Here is a 21,357-nt window from a genome sequence, read left to right on the forward strand (position 1 = left end):
CCTGGAAAGAAAATAATATTTTTAAAGTTGTTTGGTGACTTTAATATGACAGCGTCTGGGAGAAGCTCTGCTTTAGTGGTCTATATTATGGCCAGCTATAGAACACTTCCCATTCAATCCTGGTTGCCTTTGTTTTTTGTCTTCTGTGTAGATCTGGAGTCCATACAAGCAGCCAGGATGTACAGGAGACCTTGACGGTCGGATTGAAGATGATTCCCGCTGCCTCTACACCCATGAAGAGTATATCAGCCTTGTACTGAACAGTGGGAGTGGCCTGTCCCACGACTATGCTAACCAGTCGGTCCAGGAAGACCCCCGGATGATGGCTTTCTTTGACTCTTTGGTGCGCCGCGAGATTGAGGGCTGGAGCTCCGACTCAGACAGTGACCTCAGCGAGAGCACCATCCTTCAGCTGCATGCAGGGGTCAGTGAGCGCTCGGGCTACACTGACTCAGAGTCCTCAGCCTCACTGCCCCGCTCCCCACCTCCCACAGTAGACGAGTCTGCCGACAATGCCTTCCACCTGGGGCCCCTGCGAGTCACCACCACAAATGCTGTAGTGTCAACCCCAGCAACGCCAACGTGTGAGGATGCGGCATCTCGCCAGCAGCGCCTATCTGCTCTTCGTCGCTACCAGGACAAGCGCCTCCTGGCCCTATCCAATGAGTCTGATTCTGAAGAGAATGCCTGTGAGGCTGAACTGGACACAGATCTCTTCCCTCGGCCAAGGTCGCCCAGCCCCGAGGATGGATCCAGCAGCTCCAGCAGCTCCAGCAGCTCGGAGGAAGAAGAGGAACTGAACCAACGCCGAGCCACCACTCGGCAGCGAAACGCCATGCGGAGGCGGCAAAAGACAGCCCGGGAAGAGCGGCCCAACGCTCCAGTCAAACCCACTAACACCTACATTGGAGAGGACAATTACGACTACCCCCAGATCAAGGTAGATGATCTCTCCTCCTCCCCAAACTCCTCCCCTGAGCGGAGTGCTTCCAATCTGGATATCCAACCAAGTCGGGCCCCACCAACTGCCAACATGGAATCAGTGGAGCGAAAGATTTATAAAGCTTACAAGTGGCTCCGCTACTCCTACATCTCTTACTCGAATAACAAAGATGGAGAAACTTCCTTAGTGGCAGAGGAGGCAGATGAAGGGAGAGCAGGAACCAGTCCCAAAGACAACCCAACCCCTTCTTCCAGTAAGGAAGCCTGCCCAACCCAGAGAGACCAGGACCTAACCCCTGAAGGCTGCAGCAAAGATGCTTGCAAACAAGGGACTTCCACCAGAAACCCCAGCGGTGGCGCAGGCCGTGAGCACGGTAGCCATCCTTGGGCAGAGGTGTCAGAGGGCACCTCTCAGGACACTAACAGTAGCAGCCCTCTAGAACACTCTTTTGAAACCAAGAAGCTCAATGGAAAGGCCCTGAGCAAGGTCCTGAGCAGCCGGACTGAGGAGCCACCCTCTCCTGTCCCCAAAGCATCTGGTTCCACTCTGAACAGTGCGTCTGGCAACTGTCCTAGGACCCAGTCTGATGATAGTGAGGAAAGGAGCCTTGAAACCCTCTGTGCCAACCACAACAATGGACGCTTGCACCCCCGACCCCCTCACCCGCACAACAATGGGCAGAACTCTGGGGAACTGGAGACCGTGGTCTACTCTTCCCCAGGACACCCAGACACTGACCATGATAACCCATCCCTGACAGGGACACTTCTGCACAAAGACTGTTGTGGGTCTGAAATGGCCTGTGAGACCCCCAGTGCTGGAATGAGAGAAGACCCCACTGACCCCTCAACCATGGACAGCAGCAAGGGTGTTCATGACCACAGTGGCCTCAAAAGGCATCGAATTGAATTGGAAGACACAGATTCAGAGAATTCCTCTTCAGAGAAGAAATTAAAAACATGATTAAAAAAAAAAACAAAGGGAAAACAAAAAGCTACAAAAAGTAGCCTTGCAAAATAATTTTTTCTTGTTTAGTGAACGCAGAGGAAAGGAAAAAGTATTAAAGGCACATAAAACCGGGGCCTGAGCCGTGTCTTCTGCCGCTCCTTCTGTTCACCATTCTCCAGTGGGTCTGAATGTCTAGCTGGCTCTGTCTGTGCTCTGCTGAGAGTAGGAAACTCCCAGTGCCTCTTCTCTAGTGAGATGCGAGCATAGCATTCCTCTGAGGCTCTGTGACAGTGGTCCTGTTTGGGACGTTTGGCTTATTGTGTGTATGTACCCACTGGCACATGTGGGCTTGTTGTCTTATGAGGCCTTTCTTTTAACTGTCCGTCAGCAAAGTCCTGTGGCTCTGTAGCTTTTGCCATTTCGCCTGTTCATTGTTTACATGACATAGGTGTTCTGGTCTTAACAAAGAGTGTCCTCTAGATCAGATTGTGCTGCAGTGAGTTGTAGATTTACACTAGCAAAAAGGAGAGGCCTGCCTTCAGCTCATTGGCTGTGCTGAAGAGGAAAACATGACTCCTCTTTAAATGCTTCATGTTTTCTCCAGCTAACACATCGTTGAGCATTTACTATGACTCTTAAGTGGAACATTGTTCCTGCTAAGAAGAGGGTGACACTTGAGCACAGATCCTGATAGTGTCGCTGTTTGCAGAAGGGGTAGAGTTACACTCTGTGCTGTGAGATCCTTACAACCACATAGTGCTGGCTTCTAAGAAGCGCTCAAGGCCAGCAGGTGCTTCCTTGGCTCCAGGTAATGGAGTTCAGGCATCCTGAAAGAAGAAAGGACCCCTCAGGAGAACTTTTTACCCAAACTAATAAATTGACTGGTAGAGGGATACTAATGAGTTGTAGTGAAGAGTGGAATGCGGTACTGTATCCAGTGCCAGTCCGTCAGTCAGAATGTGACTGTATCCAGTGCTAGTCCGTCAGTCAGAATGTGGTACTGTATCCTGTGCTAGTCCATCAGTCAGAATGCAGTACTGTATCCAGTGCCAGTCCATCAGTCAGAATGTGGTACTGTTTCCAGTGCCAGTCCATCAGGCAGAATGCGGTACTGTTTCCAGTGCCAGTCCATGAGGCAGAATGCGGTACTGTATCCTGTGCCGGTCCGTCAGTCAGAATGCGGTACTGTATCCAGTGCCAGTCCATGAGGCAGAACGCGGTACTGTATCCAGTGCCAGTCCGTCAGAATGTGGTACTGTATCCAGTGCCAGTCCGTCAGTCAGAATGTGGTACTGTATCCAGTGCCAGTCCGTCAGAATGTGGTACTGTATCCAGTGCCAGTCCATGAGGCAGAACGTGGTACTGTATCCAGTGCCAGTCCGTCAGAATGTGGTACTGTATCCAGTGCCAGTCTGTCAGTCAGAATGCGGTACTCTATCCAGTGCCCGTCATCGGGCAGAACTGGCAGGCCTATTTACCTCCCTCAGGCTTGGAGTTGTCAGAGGCTGTGGGTTCCTGAACTTTGCAGAGTAGTCAGCATCCATTAGGAGGCAGGGAGTGTTGAGAAACAGCTTTCTCTGGTCAGTGTCCTGGCTCCCCGAAAACTTTTTGTTCTGTTTAAGTACGTAACAGTAGAGAGAAGAAAATACCAACTTTTCAGTGTATAGTCGTGTTGGTAGTCCCTGAACTGTCAATGAAGGGTTGTGAAAGACAGGAAGACCTAAGGATGCCCAGATGTCCTGTTGGTGTAAATGTTGAAGCAGGAGGAAGAGAGAACAGTGGAACTTTGCATACAAAGGTGCTAGACAGCTGGAGCCTGGCTGGAGCTGGCCTAGGGAAGACTTAGCACAAGACATCTCTGGCCTCTCTGGTGCAGCAGTTCCTTTCAGAGGAGGACCTTGCCTGCTGGGATGGAGCCGAGAGAAGACCAACCGCTGAAGCTGAAGGATGGACCACATTCAGTGCCGGGAACCAGGGTTCTTATGAAAGGAAGGCAGTTGGTAAGAGCCAGGAGGATAAACAGTTTTGCTGAGCTTTATGGAAGGGAGATGTGGTTGAGGTATGAGAGCACGGTTTGGGAAGAGAGGAAGGCGCTTGAGTAGAGTGGGGTGCATACAGTCAGCAGCTGGACTCTTCCTGGGGAGTGGGACAGCGATTCTGTAACCAATGTTAGAATTACTTTAGATTTGTAATTAAAATGGTTCTATGATTTATCTTTTGACTATTCATAGATAATTGTAAATTCTGGTTTTATAAGCCCAAGTCATTTTACATTTGCTTTTCCAAAATTATTAAATTGGAATTTTTAATCCTTTATATACAAAAGAATTATAACCACTCAGTGTGTGTCTCTCTTCCCCTTAGTCAGCATGCCTTGCTCTTGTATTCCATTTTACCTTAATCTAATCAGATAGATCCACGCTCCACATTCTTCCTGGAGGAAAAAGAAAGCAAAATTAGCTATTGATAGTTTCCAAGTGCCAAGGATGGTCTTTCATGTAAAAGCAGTCTCTCATCTGGGGACTCCAAACCATTCAAAAGTCAGAGTTCACTTAGTCCATGGTGTAGACTCCGAGAAAGGTCACCCTTTGAGGGATGTGCTCCAACCTTAGGAGGGACTTCCTGCACCATAGGTAGGTTTGGGTTGTCAAGACATGGGTCCTGCAATAACCACCAGAGTAAGAGAAAGCGATGCTTCTGTTAGCCACTCCACACTCACTTCCAGTGGTCTTGTGTTGTATGGTCCTGGTACTAGAAGTCTAGATGGGAACTACTTCAAAGACCCCTTTGCTGAGACCATTGTAGAATCCAGGCCTCCCATGTTGAAGACTTATTCAGTCCCCAAATTCTTCCTTGATGGCTGTTTTTCCTAGCAGGAGAGGGCACTGATCAGGCTAAGAACTCCTGGAAGTGCCTCTTAAGGATTTTTTTCTGCATCCTGTACATAATGTTTTAAGCAGCAGGTCCAGGTACATGAAACTGTTTCTCTTCCCTTTATTTCCCACCTGGCTTTGTAAATGATTCTCAACCGATAAATGAGTTCATTGAGTCGTTGGCTTGAGGCAAAAGAAGTTTGCAATTGTGCTGATTTAATAGGAGTCTCGTGTTGTCTGTCAAGGTGCCTTCCTCTGCTGAAGCCTTACCTCCTCAAAGCCCTGCCTCTTCTCACCCAGCAACGCTGACTCTTCTCTGTGTATATGCAAATAAACCTATTAATCACTTCTCCCCGGCTTCCTCCTCTCTTCCTGGGAAGACTCGGTTGCTTAGACACCCTCTTCCTTTATTTCTTTGCTGTTTTAATTTCTGCCCTGTTAGAAACTTGAATTAGAGTCACACTGAAGACTAGAAGACAAATCCCATGTCTAACTGTAGTCATGTCACTTCTAGATGTTGGGACAGAGGTCACATCTGACAATAAAAGGAAGGGAGGTGCTGTGTCCACTTGGTCAGGAGAGTGAGCTCCTGGAACTGACATTTCACACTGTAGTGAAGTAGCATGGCCACCCCCTTCCCCAGTGGATGTTTCCTGATGCTTCCAGATAAGGTGATGCTTTTCATGAGTTCTTGGGTACATTGCAAACTTGTTTCTTTAAAAAGAGAACAGAGTGAAAAACAGTAAAACATGTGTCATTCTATAAAGCTATAGGAGTCTGTGTTTAACTGAAACATTCTTGCCAACCAAGATACTTGTCAGGAAACCACTCCAAAGGAAGCCTGTTCTTTCCTTACAGCCTGAGTACAATTGTGTGGTGCACTGGGTAGGGGCTGGAGGTGTCACCAAGGACTTGTCCCTAGTGACAGGATAATGACTATTTTTTGTTGGTTGATTTAATGGGGGAGGGGTAGTTTGGGTATTGAGTTTTTATTTATTGTGTTTTACTTCAAAAAAAAAAATCAAGGCTGGTGATAGTGGTGCACACCTTTAATCCCAGCACTCAGGAGGCAGGGGCAGGCAGATCTCTGTGAGTTCGACGCCAGCCTGGTCTACAAGAGCTAGTTCCAGGACAGGCTTTAAAACTTCAGCGAAACCCTGTCTCAAAAAAAAAAAAAAACAAAAACAAAAAAAAAAAAACACAGTCTCATATTAAAGCCCAGGCTAGTTTCAAACTGTGGCAGTTCTCCTGCCTCAGCCTCCTGAGTTCTAAGTTCCAAATACAAGCCATCATTTCCTGCTTGTGCTGTTTTTAGGACAGGGTTTCACTAGCTAGTCTATACTCCTGCTTAGAATGCTGTGATTACAGATGGACATACATATACCCCATCGCACCCAGCTCTAGGTCTTCAGCAAGCTGCTGACTCTCTGGTGGGGTTATTCCAATCAGAATGTTCATTAGTCCTTGGATAGTCATACTAGAATGAAATAACGAGTTTGAATAAACAAAGTAACTTTCATTGTCTTTTAAGATTCAGTGCTTCTGACAGTATAATGAAAATCTGCCCCATCTGGACTCTAGTTGTATTTCATTGCTAGTTGGTACTATGCTTCTTGGGATTGAAACTTAGGCAAATATGATCGGGGAATAGGCCTGTGCAGTGTGCAAGCAGGAGGAGTCAGTTCCGTTCACAATATGTGGAAGGGTTCTGTGGAGTTTATCCTACTGTGAGGAAGTAGGTTATCTAGCATTTCAAATGGCCTAAGTTGGGAAATGACTCCTTTCTGAGCTCATGGGCTATTCCAACAGAACTTTATCTGCCTGTCATTACTCCACCAAAGCTAGGGAAAGACACACTAGGATACCCAGATCTCTACAAGAGTACTTGGACAGGAGAAAAGTTGTCTTTTCTCCTACAGTAAGTTGGAATCTGGGGATTTAGAAGACTTGAAAGACTGCAATGGAAGAAAAGGAACCTTAAGTAGGACCAACAGCTTTCTGGATCTATATAGCTGCCATTCAATATACTAGTTAGGGGAGGAGGCTCAATGGTGTAGTACTTGCCTGCTCTGTCTCAAACCCTGGACTTGATATCCATGGCTGAAAAATAGAACAAACACCAACCAAAACCCTCAGGTATAGTCCCAGATTGATCATTGAAGTCAGTAGAAATGTAGAAAAATTCTCCTAGAATCCCTAAATACTATAGCAAAAGGAGGGGGGATAATATGATAACCAGAACACCAGCATAGTTATACATGGTGAGTGTGATGGTGATTGATGGGATTCCACACAGTAGCATACTTCTATTTGACTGCTCCAGACTACTTAGTGACTATTGAAGGCTTGCACCTACCTTTTTGTTTCACTTACCCTTATTAAGTTTTATTTTTATTTAATTAATGTATGTGGTGTGTGAGTGTATGCATGTAATTGCAAGTGCCCAGTAAGGCAGAGGCATTGGATCCCCCTAAAAGCTGAGTTTACAGGTGATTGTGAGACACCTAATGTGAGTGTTAGAAGCCAAACTTGGGTCCTCTGCTAGACAAGTATTCACTCTTACCTGCCTGAGCCATCTCTCTAACCCCACCTTATCCTCCCAGTGTGTCCCAGCATTTCTAGGTGCTCCAAGACCCCGCCTGAAATAACTCCAGCCAATTTCCTTTCTTCTTAAGAGACCTATGAGCAGAAAGAGCACTTGGCTCACACAAGAAGTACATCCTACGTTGGTTCTGAGTGAAGAACATGAGTCAGGCAACTCCCCATACTCCTGGGAACTGTCAGATAGGAGCCTCAACCCTGAAATGTGACTCCTTCTATCCCAGAACCTTGGACCAGAGGACTTTCTACATTCTACTCAAACATTACCAGTTTTTGAGACATCTCTGTAGTGCCCATCAGAGCTGCTTGGTGAGCCTGCTTAAGCTCTTCTGTGTGTGTGTGTGTGTGTGTGTGTGTGTGTGTGTGTGTGTGTGAGAGAGAGAGAGAGAGAGAGAGAGAGAGAGCATACCAACATAGGATCTATATGTATGTGTGTTTATAGAATAATACCTGAGAATGACATGATACAGAGAACACAAGAACCTAACTGTCGTTGGCACATCCCCTTTTTTGTTCTTGTGCTTGTCATGACATTCATGTGCACAACACTGGAAGGCTTTTTGGATAGCGGTCCACTAAGGAATATGGGTAGTCAACATCCTTAAGAGAAAGAATGGCTGTTTATCAGCAAGTCTTGGAAACCACAGTAATTGACCCCATTCCTATGGACCAGATGAAACTTGCTTTTGGAGCCTTTGGCACAACCTCCAAGACATCTGAGTTGGGGAGCCAGCCCTAAGGGCTCGAATCTTAAAAGCCAGGCATAGCTAACAGAGACAAGCTTGCAAAGGTTGGGATAAGGAGTGGCAAGTTTTATTAAGTTAAAATCTTAATATGATACTGGAGAAGACCTGGGCCGTAAGAGCTGAGCTGAGCTGGGATAGCAATACTCACTATGCTTCTGAGGTCAAGTTCTTGGGCCAGGTGCTGAGCCAACCCTAAGAGAATGTGGAAAGGGACAGTCACGGAAAAGTGCTGTATGTGCCAAGGAAGAGTTAACCAGTTTTCCATGCAGGGTTGATTGAGGGGTGTGTGTGTGTGTGTGTGTGTGATCTTAGTATCTTATCGAAGAAGAAGCTAAACCATAAAAAACAACAAAGAAGTCTGACTAGACCAAGGAAGAAAAGGTAACGTTCACTGCCTGCCTCAGTAGTCAAGGAGCTGTATTAGTGATGCAGGGGCATGGCTGTGGTTCTTGGAGAGGCCAGAGAAATGTGAGAGGGGTTTTGCATTGCTGGTGGAAAAGAGGCAATGGAATTACACTTTACTTGAATCTTCAATGGTTTCAAGTAAAGCACATCTGCCTGAAGAGAGGCCAGAACACAGAGTGCCATGGGGCAGACAAGGCACAGAGGAGTCAGAACCGAAAGAAACTCTTTTGAGTTGACACTACAGGAGAGGGGAAAGGGCCCTCCCTCATCAGCCGCTTCTGTTCCTTTATAAAGGTGGAAAGTAAATTCTAGTTTGTGGTGATCACTAAGGCTAGTGTTTCCATCAGAGATCTCAACTTCCTGCTTTCTGAATATAGTTCCTAGGTCCTTGCTTCTGCATGAAGTTCCATTTGGCCAGACTCTTACCAAGTGACTGTGGCTTGATCATAACATACAGCAATAGTAAGGGATTGCAGACAGGCACATGGAGGTAGGTTGAGTTGGGTGGAGCCTTTGGCAAAAGAGAAGAGTGGACTGAGTTTGGCCCACCCTCACCCTGCACCTAAGAGTTTGCACCTCTGACTACATTCTCCACTGTTTGGCTGCAAGAGAAAAGCCATCAACATGCCAGGGGACTAGGAAAGAAGGGTAAAAGGAGCTAGAGAATAGGAGCCTGACTGCTTAAGTTTAAAGTATGAATGGGTTTAAGACTAAGAAGACCCTTCAACTTCAAGAAAGGGCTTGATAGCTGTGTGTAGTGGTGTGTGGCTTTAGTCCCAGCACTTTAAAGGCAGAGGCAGATTTCTGACCCAACCTATACATCAAGTTCCAGGACAGCCGGACTACATAGGATGACCCTGAAGGAAAAGAAGAAAGGAAGAAAGGTACCCGTGAGGCAAGGAATCATTTTGAATGCAATCCTCCGAGTTACAAGCCTAACCATTATTACCTTCTTGGATGTTGGTGGTTCTTCTTAAACTCACTGGGATAGACAGTTGTAGCTCATGTCTCTCTGTGGTTTAGGGGTGGGTAGGTTTGTTTGTTTTGTGGTACAAAGGGTTGAACCCACTCAAGTCTGTTGGCACAGAAGGTGGACAGTTGGTCTCAACTCTGCCTGATTCCACTCATGATTTTCTGTGGGAACAAGAGTTGGCTAGCACAAAGGTCAGTACCCGATCACCATTCCCCAAGCTAGAGCCTGCCATGGAGAGACCTAATGGAAATAGCACAGATCCGAGTCCCTACTGCTGCGGTGAGATGCTGCTTGTGTTCCTCGGGAGGTTGGTTAAGTCTAGTCAGCATTGACTGACTCTCCGCCTGGCTTCAGGTCCAGGGGGCAAACATTTCATAAGACCAGGAGATAAATTTCTCCTGAGGGGACAGTTGGGACCTGCTGAACACTGCACTGACACCTCTCTACCCTCCAGATACACATGAAAGGAATCCAGAGGAAGGTAAGTTCTTGGATTCTACTTGGATTAAAGGAAGGGTAGGCTGGGCCGATGCTTGCGACACAGTGGTAAGTGTGACTCTAGGATCTTCCAGGTCTACATAGTGAGACCCTGTCTCAAATAATACCTTCCAGTAGGGCAATGATGGTGTGAACTTTAATCCTTCAACACTTGGGAAACAGAAGTAGGCAGATCTCCGAGTTCGAGACCAGCCTGGTCTACAGAGTGAATTACAGGACAGCAAGGACTACCCAGAGAAATCCTGTCTCAAAACAGAAGCCACACTACATCTTTGTTTAAAACAACCAGCTCATCTGTTCTTGTTGGAATTGTCATCATTACCATTAACACAGTTATAGATCATAGACTCTCCTGTAGGCCTGGAAGCAGGCCTTGGCCAACAGAAAGGTGATCAAGTCTCTACTCAGTCTCTAGGCTTCCCAACTTCAAAGTCTAGAAGATCTAGATTCTAGAAGGCAATGCCAAACTCCACACAACCTGTCTACACGATAGCTTGACTGCCATGGGTCATACAATCCTTAGTAAGTGAAATAGTCCAGAAAGGGGCATTAGTAGCTCTCTGGTCATTTGTTTGTTTTGACCTCTTTCTCCCAGAACATGCGCATTGCCATTTGGTCTCCCTTCCCCCACTCTCCCAGTCCCAACAGTAGCTAGCCAAGGTTATGAAACGATCAAGTGGAGGGAAAACCTGAGTCAACACACACACCTTGGGTACTTGCAGAGTTAGAGGTACATTCTTCCTGTCAGCCCTCATTGGGAATCAAGGCACAGGAGTGGTTGAGCAAGTTTCTCAGACCTCTCCTGCTTTTCAGTTCTGACCCTTCCAGGGAACAAACATCACAGCCCCCACTCAGTGGAGCTTTATTGCCAGGTCCAGGTCTTGCCCTCCACACCATTCTGCATCACTTCCTGCCCCTTGCTGGACACTGATCTCCAGCTGCTGCTGCACCTAAGTTCCAGAAGAAAGGGAACAAGATACTGAAGTAGAAGTCCTGGGGACTCTCTAAAACTGCCTTTTCTCAAGCTTCATTCTCACCATGTATGTAAGCACATATGCAAACGAAGCTCAGTGTTGCAAAACCAGGGTTTCCTTTTCCTAAACACATCTGAGTAAAGCGAGCCACAGAAGCATCTAGAAAACCAGAAGCTTTGACGGGTGAAATGGCAGCAGCTTGGGGGAGCTCTAGGCACCAGTAGCAGCTGCTTTCCATCCTGGCTGCCAGCAGGCCTCCAGTGACATTGCTGGTGACGTGCTGGTACTGACTGCTCATTTATGGCTGTGGTCTGTCAAGCAGGGTTATTGCTTTCGCTTTAAAAGGAGCCTATTATGAGAAAAGCAAACTCATGAAACCAAAATGAGGACAAAGCGATTCACATTACATATGGATGATTTTTTGCCAAAGACTTCAGCAGATACCCCCACTGCCTCTTCAGAGGCACCATGGGGTGGAGGGATGCACAGCAGCTCTTGAGTGGGATCTTTAAGGAACCCAAATGGTGTGAGCCCACGTGGCCCATGTTTGCCTAAATAACCAACACCCCCAACGTTCTCAAGAGAATTCGCTACATAGGATTTGTGTCTCTCTGGGAAGTCACCAGACTTCATAGGTTAAATTTCCCATCAAGCCAGGCAGTGGTGGCACATACCTTTAATCCCAGCACTTAGGAGGCAGAGACAGGAGGGTCTCTGAATTCAAGGCCAGGTTGGTCTGCAAGAGCTAGTTCCAGGGTAGCTAAGGCTGTTACACAGAGAAGCCATGTCTCAACAAACAAACAAACAAACAAAAATTCCCATTGAATAATTTCAACTCTTTCCTCTCCCCTCCCTTGGTCATCCAGGTGCCAGCAATGGTCTCCAGAACCATTCCTTCCTAGGACTTCTCTCCCCAGTTACAAAACACAGACATCATGGTTACGGGTCATCACTCCCCAAGAACACAAGCATGTTCTTGGGGGAGTAGTTTCCCTTGAAAACTAACCCATGGGCCAGGGCGTTTAAGGGAAATTAGTGAGGCGGGAAGTAGAAGATGGCCCTGGACCAGCGAGATGGCTCAGCCAGTTGAGGTTCTTCCATACAAGCCTGATGACGTGAGCTCCGTCCCTGGAACCCACATCAAGATGGAGGGAGAGCCAACTCAACAAAGTTGTCCTTTGACCTCAACACGTGTCCTGTGGCACATGCACCCCTCCTCACTTCTGCACACACAATACAAAATAAAAGATGGAGCTAGCAACTGTCCTTCTATAGCTGATGTACCTCATCACAGAGCCCCCGAGGTTTGCAGATCTGCCTGCACAGGAAGTGTGTCCTAGCTGCCGTTTCTGGGTGGGAAATCCGTGAGAACAGTCCTGTCTTCCTGTGGTCCTAGTCTTGTTGCCCACCAGAAGGGGAAAGATTGCTCACAATCCAGAACCTCAAAGGAGGTGACCACACATTCTCTGAGATATAGCATTCCACTCCTGGACATGTGCTCTAGGTGTTCCCGCCTGGTTGTGAAACACTACTTGGATGTCCACTGCAGCTCGCTGAGCAGTAGCGGAGAGCTGGGCCAACAGGTTTTCACCCTCATAGGGGATAAAGACGCACAATGTGGCAGCAACCCATTCCCAGAGGCTGCGCAGCCGCTGGCAGGAATGTACTCGTGGCAACATGGGTCATCCTGTAAACACAATGCTAGTGGAAGGAATCATACAGAATAGTAGCTATGGATAGCCATGGATATAAATGACAATTGCTTGTTCAGGGCCAGGCATGGTGGCATGCATTTTTAGTCCCAGCACTCCAGAGGCAGAGGCGGGTAGATCTCTATTGAGTTCAAGGTCAGTCTGGCCTATATAACAAATTTCAGGCCAACAAAGGATACATAGTGTGACCCTGTCTTGGAAAAAAAAAAGATGAAGAAAAATGCATGTACATAAAGGAAGAATGTACATTTTCCATGCCATATATAATAAAGGGCATTTATACCACACACTCACACACTAGGACTAAGACCCAAGTGAAGGCAGGCAGAGTTGGTCACAGAAGAGGGACCTCACAATCCCACAAAGATGTTGCTAGCAACAGACGACTCAACTGATGATAACCTGACACAACGGGTTATTATGCAACCAGAAAAGAAAGAACGCTCAGAACTGGGTATGGTGTCGCTCCACTAAAATCCTAGTTGCTCGCGGGATAGAGCAGGATTAGGCGTTGAGAGCCAGTCTCAGCTACCTAGTAAATTCAGGTCCAGCCTGAGCTACATGAGACCACTTCAGAAAGGGGTGGTAAGGAGGGAAGAGGGGAGAAGATTTTAAAAATGTGAACCTTTTAAGTGGACCTTAAAAACACGCTAAGTGCCAGAAGCCAGTCACAGAGACCACGTGCTGTAGGATTCTGTGTGTTACCTAGAAGTGACCTGGGGCAAATGGGAACGGATGCGAGGGGACGCAAATGTCCTGTAGCAGCAGTGCAGCTGATTAAAAGCACGAGAGAATACTGAATTGTGTGCTTCGTATGCTTAGACTTCAGGGCACACAAACTATCTCATAAAAAAAAATGTTTAAAAGGAAAACTGAGATGGGGAGAAAAGCTCCAGTGAATTGGTTGGCCGCGGCTCCTTCCTCTTTATGCTTCTGGTTTCACACAGGAACCGGGTGAGGTTCACCTACCTTGACCCTGCCTTGGGGCCGATGCACTCCAGTAGCGCAGAGTTGCCTCTGGCCCTTCAGGCTTGGGAAAACCGGTGGCTAAGAGTCCCTAGAGGGAACTCAGAACCACAGCGGGTACTGATTGGCTGCCTCTGCCATCTGCTAGCAGAACACTCAGGACCATACCTCCCCAGGCCTTCATCATAACGGCACAGAAAAGGGACATCAGTGGCAGCTGGAAGAAGCCGTGTGTCTTCTTCTTGCTGGGACCAGTATGGGCTGAATGATGTTAGAGCCCTTGGTGACTCAGTTTCTTTCTAGGAGGTGGGTGTGAAATCCCAGGAGCAATCTGGATAGGAAACTAAGGAAATACACAGGAAAACTCCCAGCACTGACCTGTCCTCTCGATAGAACCTGCTGGATATTTGCTGAATTCCAAACCTACCATGCCTCCCAAACACATAGCCAAAAAATAGAATACACTCTTGAGTTTGGGGAAGTTGATAGAAGGGTTAAGGTGGAAGTAAATACATAATCATAGTTGGCGTCCCGTGTGCCAGGGAGTGTTGAGTGCTGAGAAACAAGGATGTGCAAAAACGATTCTGAGTCAACTCTCCTGGGAACAAGAGGCTAGAACCCAGCAGAAGCACAGTGGCCAGCCAGGAAATGAAGTGGCTCACTGACAGTTTCCAGAACTATCCAGCCTAGAAAACTGTTCATCCTTCTCAATATACTGACAGAGATAGAGACGAGAAAAATCTCCCACAGATCCCCGACCACCCTTCCTGTGGAAACAGAGTGGGTGTGTCCCATGAGCCACCCAGGGTACAGCTGTGGTCATTGGGAAGCGATGACAGAAGCCTGTCTCCCAGCAGGAGCCTTTGAAGTCTGAATAAATTCTTGGTTCATAAGGATGCTGGTGGTGACAGGTGACAAAAAATGCCTCTCAGAGGTGCCCATTGACATATCAAAGTGAACCTGGCCACCAGGTTCTCCCTGCATCCCTTGGTCCCTACCTGTTACAGGGTATGGAGGGCATATCCCGTCCCCTACCCTAAATGTTTCCAGCCCAGGAACTGGGCTGCCCTTCTCCCAGCTGCCTTTCCCTATATAATCCAGCCATTTGCTCTGCTGAGTCTTTGGCTTTCATCTACCCTTGACCTTCCTGGTCTCTTGGTCTGGCTCTTCCCTCCCCTCTTCCCCCTGTCCTCACATGGCTTTCTGAAGTCCATAATGGAGTCAGAGGGTGGCTCTGCCTGGACCACTCCAGCCAGGACAAGACCTCCAGTTCCCAAGGCTAGGAGGGCAAGAGACAAATCTGATGGGAGATGGTGAGAAGCCTCCTGGTGACCATGCTTTGCCATCCGGAAGGAGACGAATGGATGCCAAGAGCACAGGCCCTAGAGTCTCCTGCATGGTCACAAATCTCGTTTATAGGTAAGACTGGTGCCAAAGGCCTCCCAAAGTTCAGCATCTGGTTTATGATAAACCCAAGACCAGCTGTCCCCAGTCTCAGCAACAGTGCAGCCAGCCTTGGAAGCAGTAATGTCACCCGAAGGCCTTGACAGCACCCCATCACTAGGGAGACTGAGCTAGAGAAGCTACAAGGGGTAGCATCCTAGGTCTCTGTAACCAGCACATGATAAGAGCGGTGCAGGGATGAGCCCACTAATTCCAGGATGGGCCTCAGGGAGCCTGAGGTGGGATGGTCCCAGCCGTGTTCTCAGATTTGTCATTTCCTGAGCGGCTCCGGCTTCCCCTCCGCTCTCACCTCCCGCTTTCCTATTCCCAGGCTAAAATGGACAAACCAGGACTGATAACTGAGTTAGGGCAGTTTCCTCCCTGGCCCTGCCCTCCCCATAATCTCATTTCCAGGGGATGAGGGATGGCAGTGTCCAGGCTCAGGAAGAAATCTGTTCCCTCGTGTCCGCTGGGCTTATTAATTGGAGAGGACTGGCTGAGCTTGCACAGAACTCTATTAGGAACAGATTTCCTCTGGTTCCCACAGACCAACCCTGGAGAATTCTCCAGGCCTCGGTATACAGGGAAACTCAGCTTCCATCAATTTCCACATAAATGAGTTAAGTTTTTTTAAATTTATTTTATGTGTATGGGTGTTTGGCCTGCATGTTTATCTGTGCGCATGTGCATGTAGTACTGGTGGAAATTGGAAGAGGGCATCGGATCCCCTGGAACTGGAGCTACAGATGGTTGTGAACCACCGTGTGGGTGCTGGGAATTGAATCCAGAACCTCTGGAAGGACAGTCAGTGCTCTTGACACTGCACCTTATGCCAGGGTCCCCAGTAACTCAAGTCTTTATTGGAATAGTAGCTGCAGTGACTGAGTACCTACTGTATCAGACATAATGCCGAGGACCTTAGCATCTCCGCTGGTGTGTGGTGTGCTCTGGACTAGGCAGGATGAGATTGTCACTCTTGGCTGAGGGTCCCTTTTGCCACAAGAACCTCCCTCTATTGAAAGTTCCTTGGGCAGAACTTTGGGCAGCCTCTTAGTTAGGATTTTCTATTGCTGTGAAGAGACACCATGACCACAGCAGCTCTTGTAAGGAAAAGCATTTAGTTGTGGTGGCTCACTTACAGTTTCAGAGGTTCAATTCATTACCATCATGGCAGGGAGAATGGCGGTATGCAGGCAGACCTGGTGCTGGCTACATCTTGATAAGAAGGCAACAGGAAGTGGACTGAGACACTGGGCAGTATCCTGAGCATAGGCAACCTCAAAGCCCATCCCCACAATGGCAAACTTCCTCCAACAAGACCATAACTACTCCAAGAAAGTCACACCTCCTAATAGTGCCACTCCCTATAAGCTTATAGGGGGCAGTTACAATCAAACTACCACAGGCAGCTTGTTGGGTGGGGGAGAGATTTGTCTGATTTTGAAGACAGTCTCATTATGTATATCAGGCTGGTCTTGAACTCATGATCCTGCCTTTATCTCTCAAATGCTAATGGCTAGTTCTGTCAACTCTTCAAGGGCAGTTAACTTTTCTAGGGTAATATAATGCCCGAGTGTGGAGTGGCTCCCCAGGGAGCTGCCCAGCACCAAAGTCTACCAGGGTGCCCCAAATTGCAGCCTATATTAGCTTCCTGGACAGGCCTCTTCTCTCTGACTGCTTCCAAGGGACAGGCCAGACAGCTCAGCCTCTACTCCTGCCACCTGTACTCTGAGCCTAGAGTCAGGTCAAAGACCTAAGTGCTGAGGTGGAGCAAATGTCAACTCCCTTCTCCTGAGCTCCAGGGCTCCCTCCCCTGAGCTGGCTGCTGCGCCTCCTCCACCTGGCTGGCTTTGTCAGCATTATGCTGGTCCGTGCCTCTCTCTCCATCCAGAGGCCCTCTGTGAGAGCTCCATGAACAGGGCTGTGAATCTCTTTCCCCCTTCACAGTCCTGGGATTAGGGAGCATTTCATCCATGCCTGCCGAGTGAATGAATGATGAAGACATTTGTCGCAACATTTTCTCTTGGGAGCTTTTATTTGTTTTGGTTTTCTCTTCTACTCAAGAGTTAAATGTACTTCTTCCTGCTTTCTTTCTTTCCTTCTCTTCTTCCTCCTAGCCCCCTCCCTTTTTCTTTTTAAATAGAGCCTCATGTAGCCCAGGCTGGCCTCCAACTCTCTACATAGCTGAGGATCACCTTGAGCTTCTAATCTTCCTGCCTCCACCTCCAGAGTGCTGAGATTACAGGTGTGCACCATTCACGCCTGTTTTTCTTCGGTACTGGGAATCAAACCCAAGGCTTCCTGAATGCCCGGTAAGCACTTTGCCCTGATTTCTATATACAGTTATCTATCTGTACATGAAGGTTCCACATTCTTTAATTGAGCCTACTGAAGACTGAAAAAGCCAGTGCCTCTCCACTGAACTTTGCATCATCTTTCCCTGCCCTTGTTCCTAGAACAGCACAGTATAACAGCTCTATGTAATGTGACCTTGTGTTAGTCTGGTATGGCTAATCATGGCTAACCATAATCTTGATGGGACTTGAGGGATACCTAAGAGATGGGTGAAGCACACTTCATGGTGTGTCTATGAGGGCATTCCCTAAAATGATTAAGCAAAGGAGGTCCTTGCCAGGTGGTGGTGGGCACATGCTCTTAATCCCAGCATTCGAGAGGCAGGGCCTGGCAGATCTCTGACTTCGAACCCAGCCTGGTCTACAGAGCAAGTTCCAGGACAGCCAGGGCTTCACAGAGAAACCCTGCCTCAAAAACAAGACAAAGCAAGGAAGACCCATCCTGTGGGGTGCTCCATTCAATAGGAGCAAAAGGGGCAAGCATGTTTCTCCCTGCTTCCTGGCTATGGTGGGTGAACTGCTCTGTCCTCCTTGCCCTTCCACCATGATGCTCTCTCTTGGCCCAGGCCCTGGAGCAATGCTGCCAGTTGGCCATGCTGTAACCTCTGAAGCTGGTAGCCAACATGAACCTATCCTCTCTTGAGTTGTCTGTCTCCTTGGGTATTTTGTCGCTGTGGTAAAGGAGACTAACCTATAGCTGTCACACGTGATCTAGAGAGTAAAGTATGCAGGAGCACTGCATAGATTATATGTAAGGGGAGCACCATCGCACACTGCAGGTCTGGTGTGCTAGGACACCTTAGAACAATCTCCGGGGGACGCTTAGGAAGAGCTATAAATAGAATTTGGGAAATTATTATTTTGAGCAAACCAAACACTGATTTATTAAGGAAACTTGAGAACTCAAGAATGGGAGGGGCTCTGAAGGAGGAATACCTTGAACTATGTTCATGGATAATTCTAATAGGTTGTGCTCAGAACCTATTAATTCTCTGTTTAATTTTTTTAACTCCGGTGTTCTTTCTACCTAAGCATGATTGTTTTAAAGTTTCAATAGCCAGGTGAGGTGATGCACGCCTGTAACTTCAGCACTCAAGAGGCAAGATTGTTGTGAATTCAGGCTAGCCAGGACTACCTAGTGAGAATTCATCACAAAAACATGAAAGAAAAGAACAAAAAAGCATGTTCTACCGAAAAAGGAAAAGAAAACCCACACAACAACAGAATTTTTTGTTGTTGTTTTTTGGTTTTTTTTTTTTTTTTTTTTTTTTGAGGCAGGGTTTCTCTGTAGCTTTGGATCCTGTTCTGGAACTAGCTCTTGTAGACCAGGCTGGCCTTGAACTCACAGAGATCCACCTGCCTCCTGAGTGCTGGGATTAAAGATACGCACCACCAGTGCCTGGCCAGGATTTTTTTAAAATACTGTACGGTCACAGCCTCATCAACAGAAGAAAACTTATGGTGTATTCAATGGAGTATATTGTTTAACATAACTGTTTTAGTGACTAGTTCTGGTTCATTCCAAGAGATAAGTGAAAACATCCCACCTTAATTGTTATGAATTTCCCCTTGGACATTGGTTTACATTTATTATTTATTTCGTGGGGGAAGGGCACACACACCACACGAAGTACGTACATGGACGTCAGAGGACAGCTGAAGGAGTTAGTCCCCTTTCGGCCTTGTAGGTCCTGGGCATCAAACACAGGCTGCATTTAGCAGCAGGTGCCCGCTGAGCAATCTTACCACTTCTCCTCTCACATTTGTTTGTCTGTTTTGAGACTGATCTTATTATGCCGCCCCTGCTGGCCCAGAATTTGCGGTGTCGACCAGGCCTGGAACTCCTAGAGAAAGGCCTGCATCACCACACCCAGCCTTGCATTTTGAATCGTTTCTGTCATCTGTTATTAACCACTGTTTATTTGATGCACACGGATTTGTGGGTGCTTACGGGCTGCTTTTTATTGAACACTTAGGGTAGAAATAGATCCAGAGCAAGACCCTTCCATTCTCAGACCTGGTGAAAATCTGCTTCCTATTGATGTGTAGACTGAGCACAGGCGGAACAGGGTCTCGGAACACCGCCAGCCCACTGCAGGGAGAGGAAAGAAACAAAATGCTACACCAACCTGTGCTGGAGGGAACTGTAGGCCTGACCCCTCCATCCGGGCGCTAGGACTGTCGTTCAGAGGAAAAGCAGGCTCCTCAAAGCTTCAGGACTCACAGTATAGTTCCCATAGTTCAGGAGACAGAGGACTCACCCAGACTCCCTGCGCTGTGACTCTTCTCACCAAAGTTCCCGCTTCAGCAAAAGCTACGTTTTATTTGCTTGCTTTTTGTTTTGTTTTTTGAGACAGGGCTTCTCTGCGTAGCCCTGGCTGTCCTGGAACCCACTCAGTAGACCAGGCTGGCCTTGAACTCAGAGATCCGCCTAGCTCTGTCTCCTGAGTGCTGGAATTAAAGGCATAAACAGTTTAGGCGGAAGCTACATTTAGGCCCCACCTCTTTCTCCCGGACCTTGCCTTCAGAGAGTCCACCAAGAGGCGATGGCTCCTCCCCCGGAGATGCTCGGGACCACGCCTACAGGGTATTTAAGACCTGGTCTCTGGACCTGCCACGTGATTTCTCTCCTGCTTTCTTTCCCTGAGAATCACCCAGAGTTGCTTTGCTTAGGCTCAAACCTGGTTTTATTAATTCGGCTGGATTTGGTTTATTGCATCAGCAGAGACACTCACAACCAGGGATTGCAAAACTACTTCTTAGGCCCCTCCACCGCCCAGCAAAGCTGCATTCCTTACTTTGGGGTTAAAGAACAAGGAGATACTTAAGAGAAAGATTGGGTTTTGTTTTGCTTTTGTGATACAGTACTTTAAAATTTTTTTTCCTTTCTTTTTTTGAGACAGGCTCTTGCTCGTCCTGGCTCGGCTGCAACTCCCTACAGGCAGACCAGCTTGGCCTTGAACTGTTGCAATCTTCCTGCTACAGTCTCTGGAATGCTCAAAAATGGAGTTGCAGCCTACACGCAATTACGTAATTACGTGCACTGATCTTCAGTGCGTTCCAGTGGGAATTCCAGTGGCTTTTACGTCACACACCTGTGGAACCATGCTCCAACTCAAGCCGTGGAGCACTCCTGCCACCTCAAGGCACTCCCTGTGTCCTTTCCTGTCCCTACCCTGTACCACACCCTACAGGAAACTCTGCGCTGCTCAGATGTCCAGTGCCAGCAGCTCTCCAGCCTTTCTCTGACAATGTATGCAGAGGCTCCCAGGGACTCAGCTTCTTTCCTGTGCTCTAAGGTCTGGTGATCCCAGGAAGAGCTGCTAAACAGACTGCAGCTTCATAGGGACACCACCTAGTGTCCTATGGTGAGACCAGAGCTTGTCCCCATTGTCTTGATTGTGATGAGACTTACCCCAGGCCTTGATCTTGAGCCTGCCCAGCCAGGCCTCCCCGCCACCTTACATACGGAACACTGAGCATAGACACTCAGTATTGAGAGTATGAGAGGCAAAACCAGCTGGAAAAGCTCAAAGTCACCCGGGCTGCAGTCTGCTACCCTGGGTAGCTGCGAAACCTCCTTCAGCCCCGCTCCTGCCCCTCCCGGTTTCTTCTTCTGTAAAATGGAATTATAATGAAGCCTTTTCCAGAAGCTACCCAAAGTGCTTTATAAACCCACAAGAGCCATAAAAGCATAAGGAGTCATTACCATTATCATTATAAATCCCAAATCCTATAAAGGCTGCAGCCCAGGAACGGCTAATCTAGGTAGTGACAATGGTTACTGGCTACAAACCCCTTAACACCACCACCTTCTTCAAAGCAAGGGACCTGCCATCCCCTGGAAGCCCTGGAAGGCTGTGATATAGCCTCTTCGCTACTTTAATTGCAGTTACTATCTGCTGAGGGCTCATCGTGTGT

General features: G+C 47.7%; 1 protein-coding gene and 1 long non-coding RNA gene across 3 annotated transcripts in view; one reads left to right on the forward strand and one right to left on the reverse strand.

Moving 5' to 3' along the window:
* Positions 1-4,104, forward strand: part of Dcaf5 (DDB1 and CUL4 associated factor 5) — a 114,642-nt gene extending 110,538 nt beyond the window's left edge. For both annotated transcript variants that reach the window (XM_087911697.1, XM_087911698.1), the window contains exon 9: positions 152-4,104. In XM_087911697.1, the coding sequence (XP_087767823.1) occupies positions 152-1,906 (1,755 nt within the window). In that variant the 3' untranslated portion in view covers positions 1,907-4,104. The remainder of the gene's footprint in view (positions 1-151) is intronic.
* On the reverse strand, positions 1,403-19,951 carry LOC148120498 (uncharacterized). The gene is made up of 2 exons (XR_015739221.1): positions 19,566-19,951; positions 1,403-5,478 (listed from the first exon to the last, which is right to left on the reverse strand). It is a non-coding gene; the product is annotated as an uncharacterized LOC148120498 (long non-coding RNA).
* Between the last annotated feature and the right edge of the window lie 1,406 nt (positions 19,952-21,357).

Source organism: Myodes glareolus, chromosome 11 (assembly GCF_982192425.1).
Source record: "Myodes glareolus chromosome 11, mMyoGla1.1, whole genome shotgun sequence".
In the NCBI taxonomy this organism is placed as follows: domain Eukaryota; kingdom Metazoa; phylum Chordata; class Mammalia; order Rodentia; family Cricetidae; genus Myodes; species Myodes glareolus.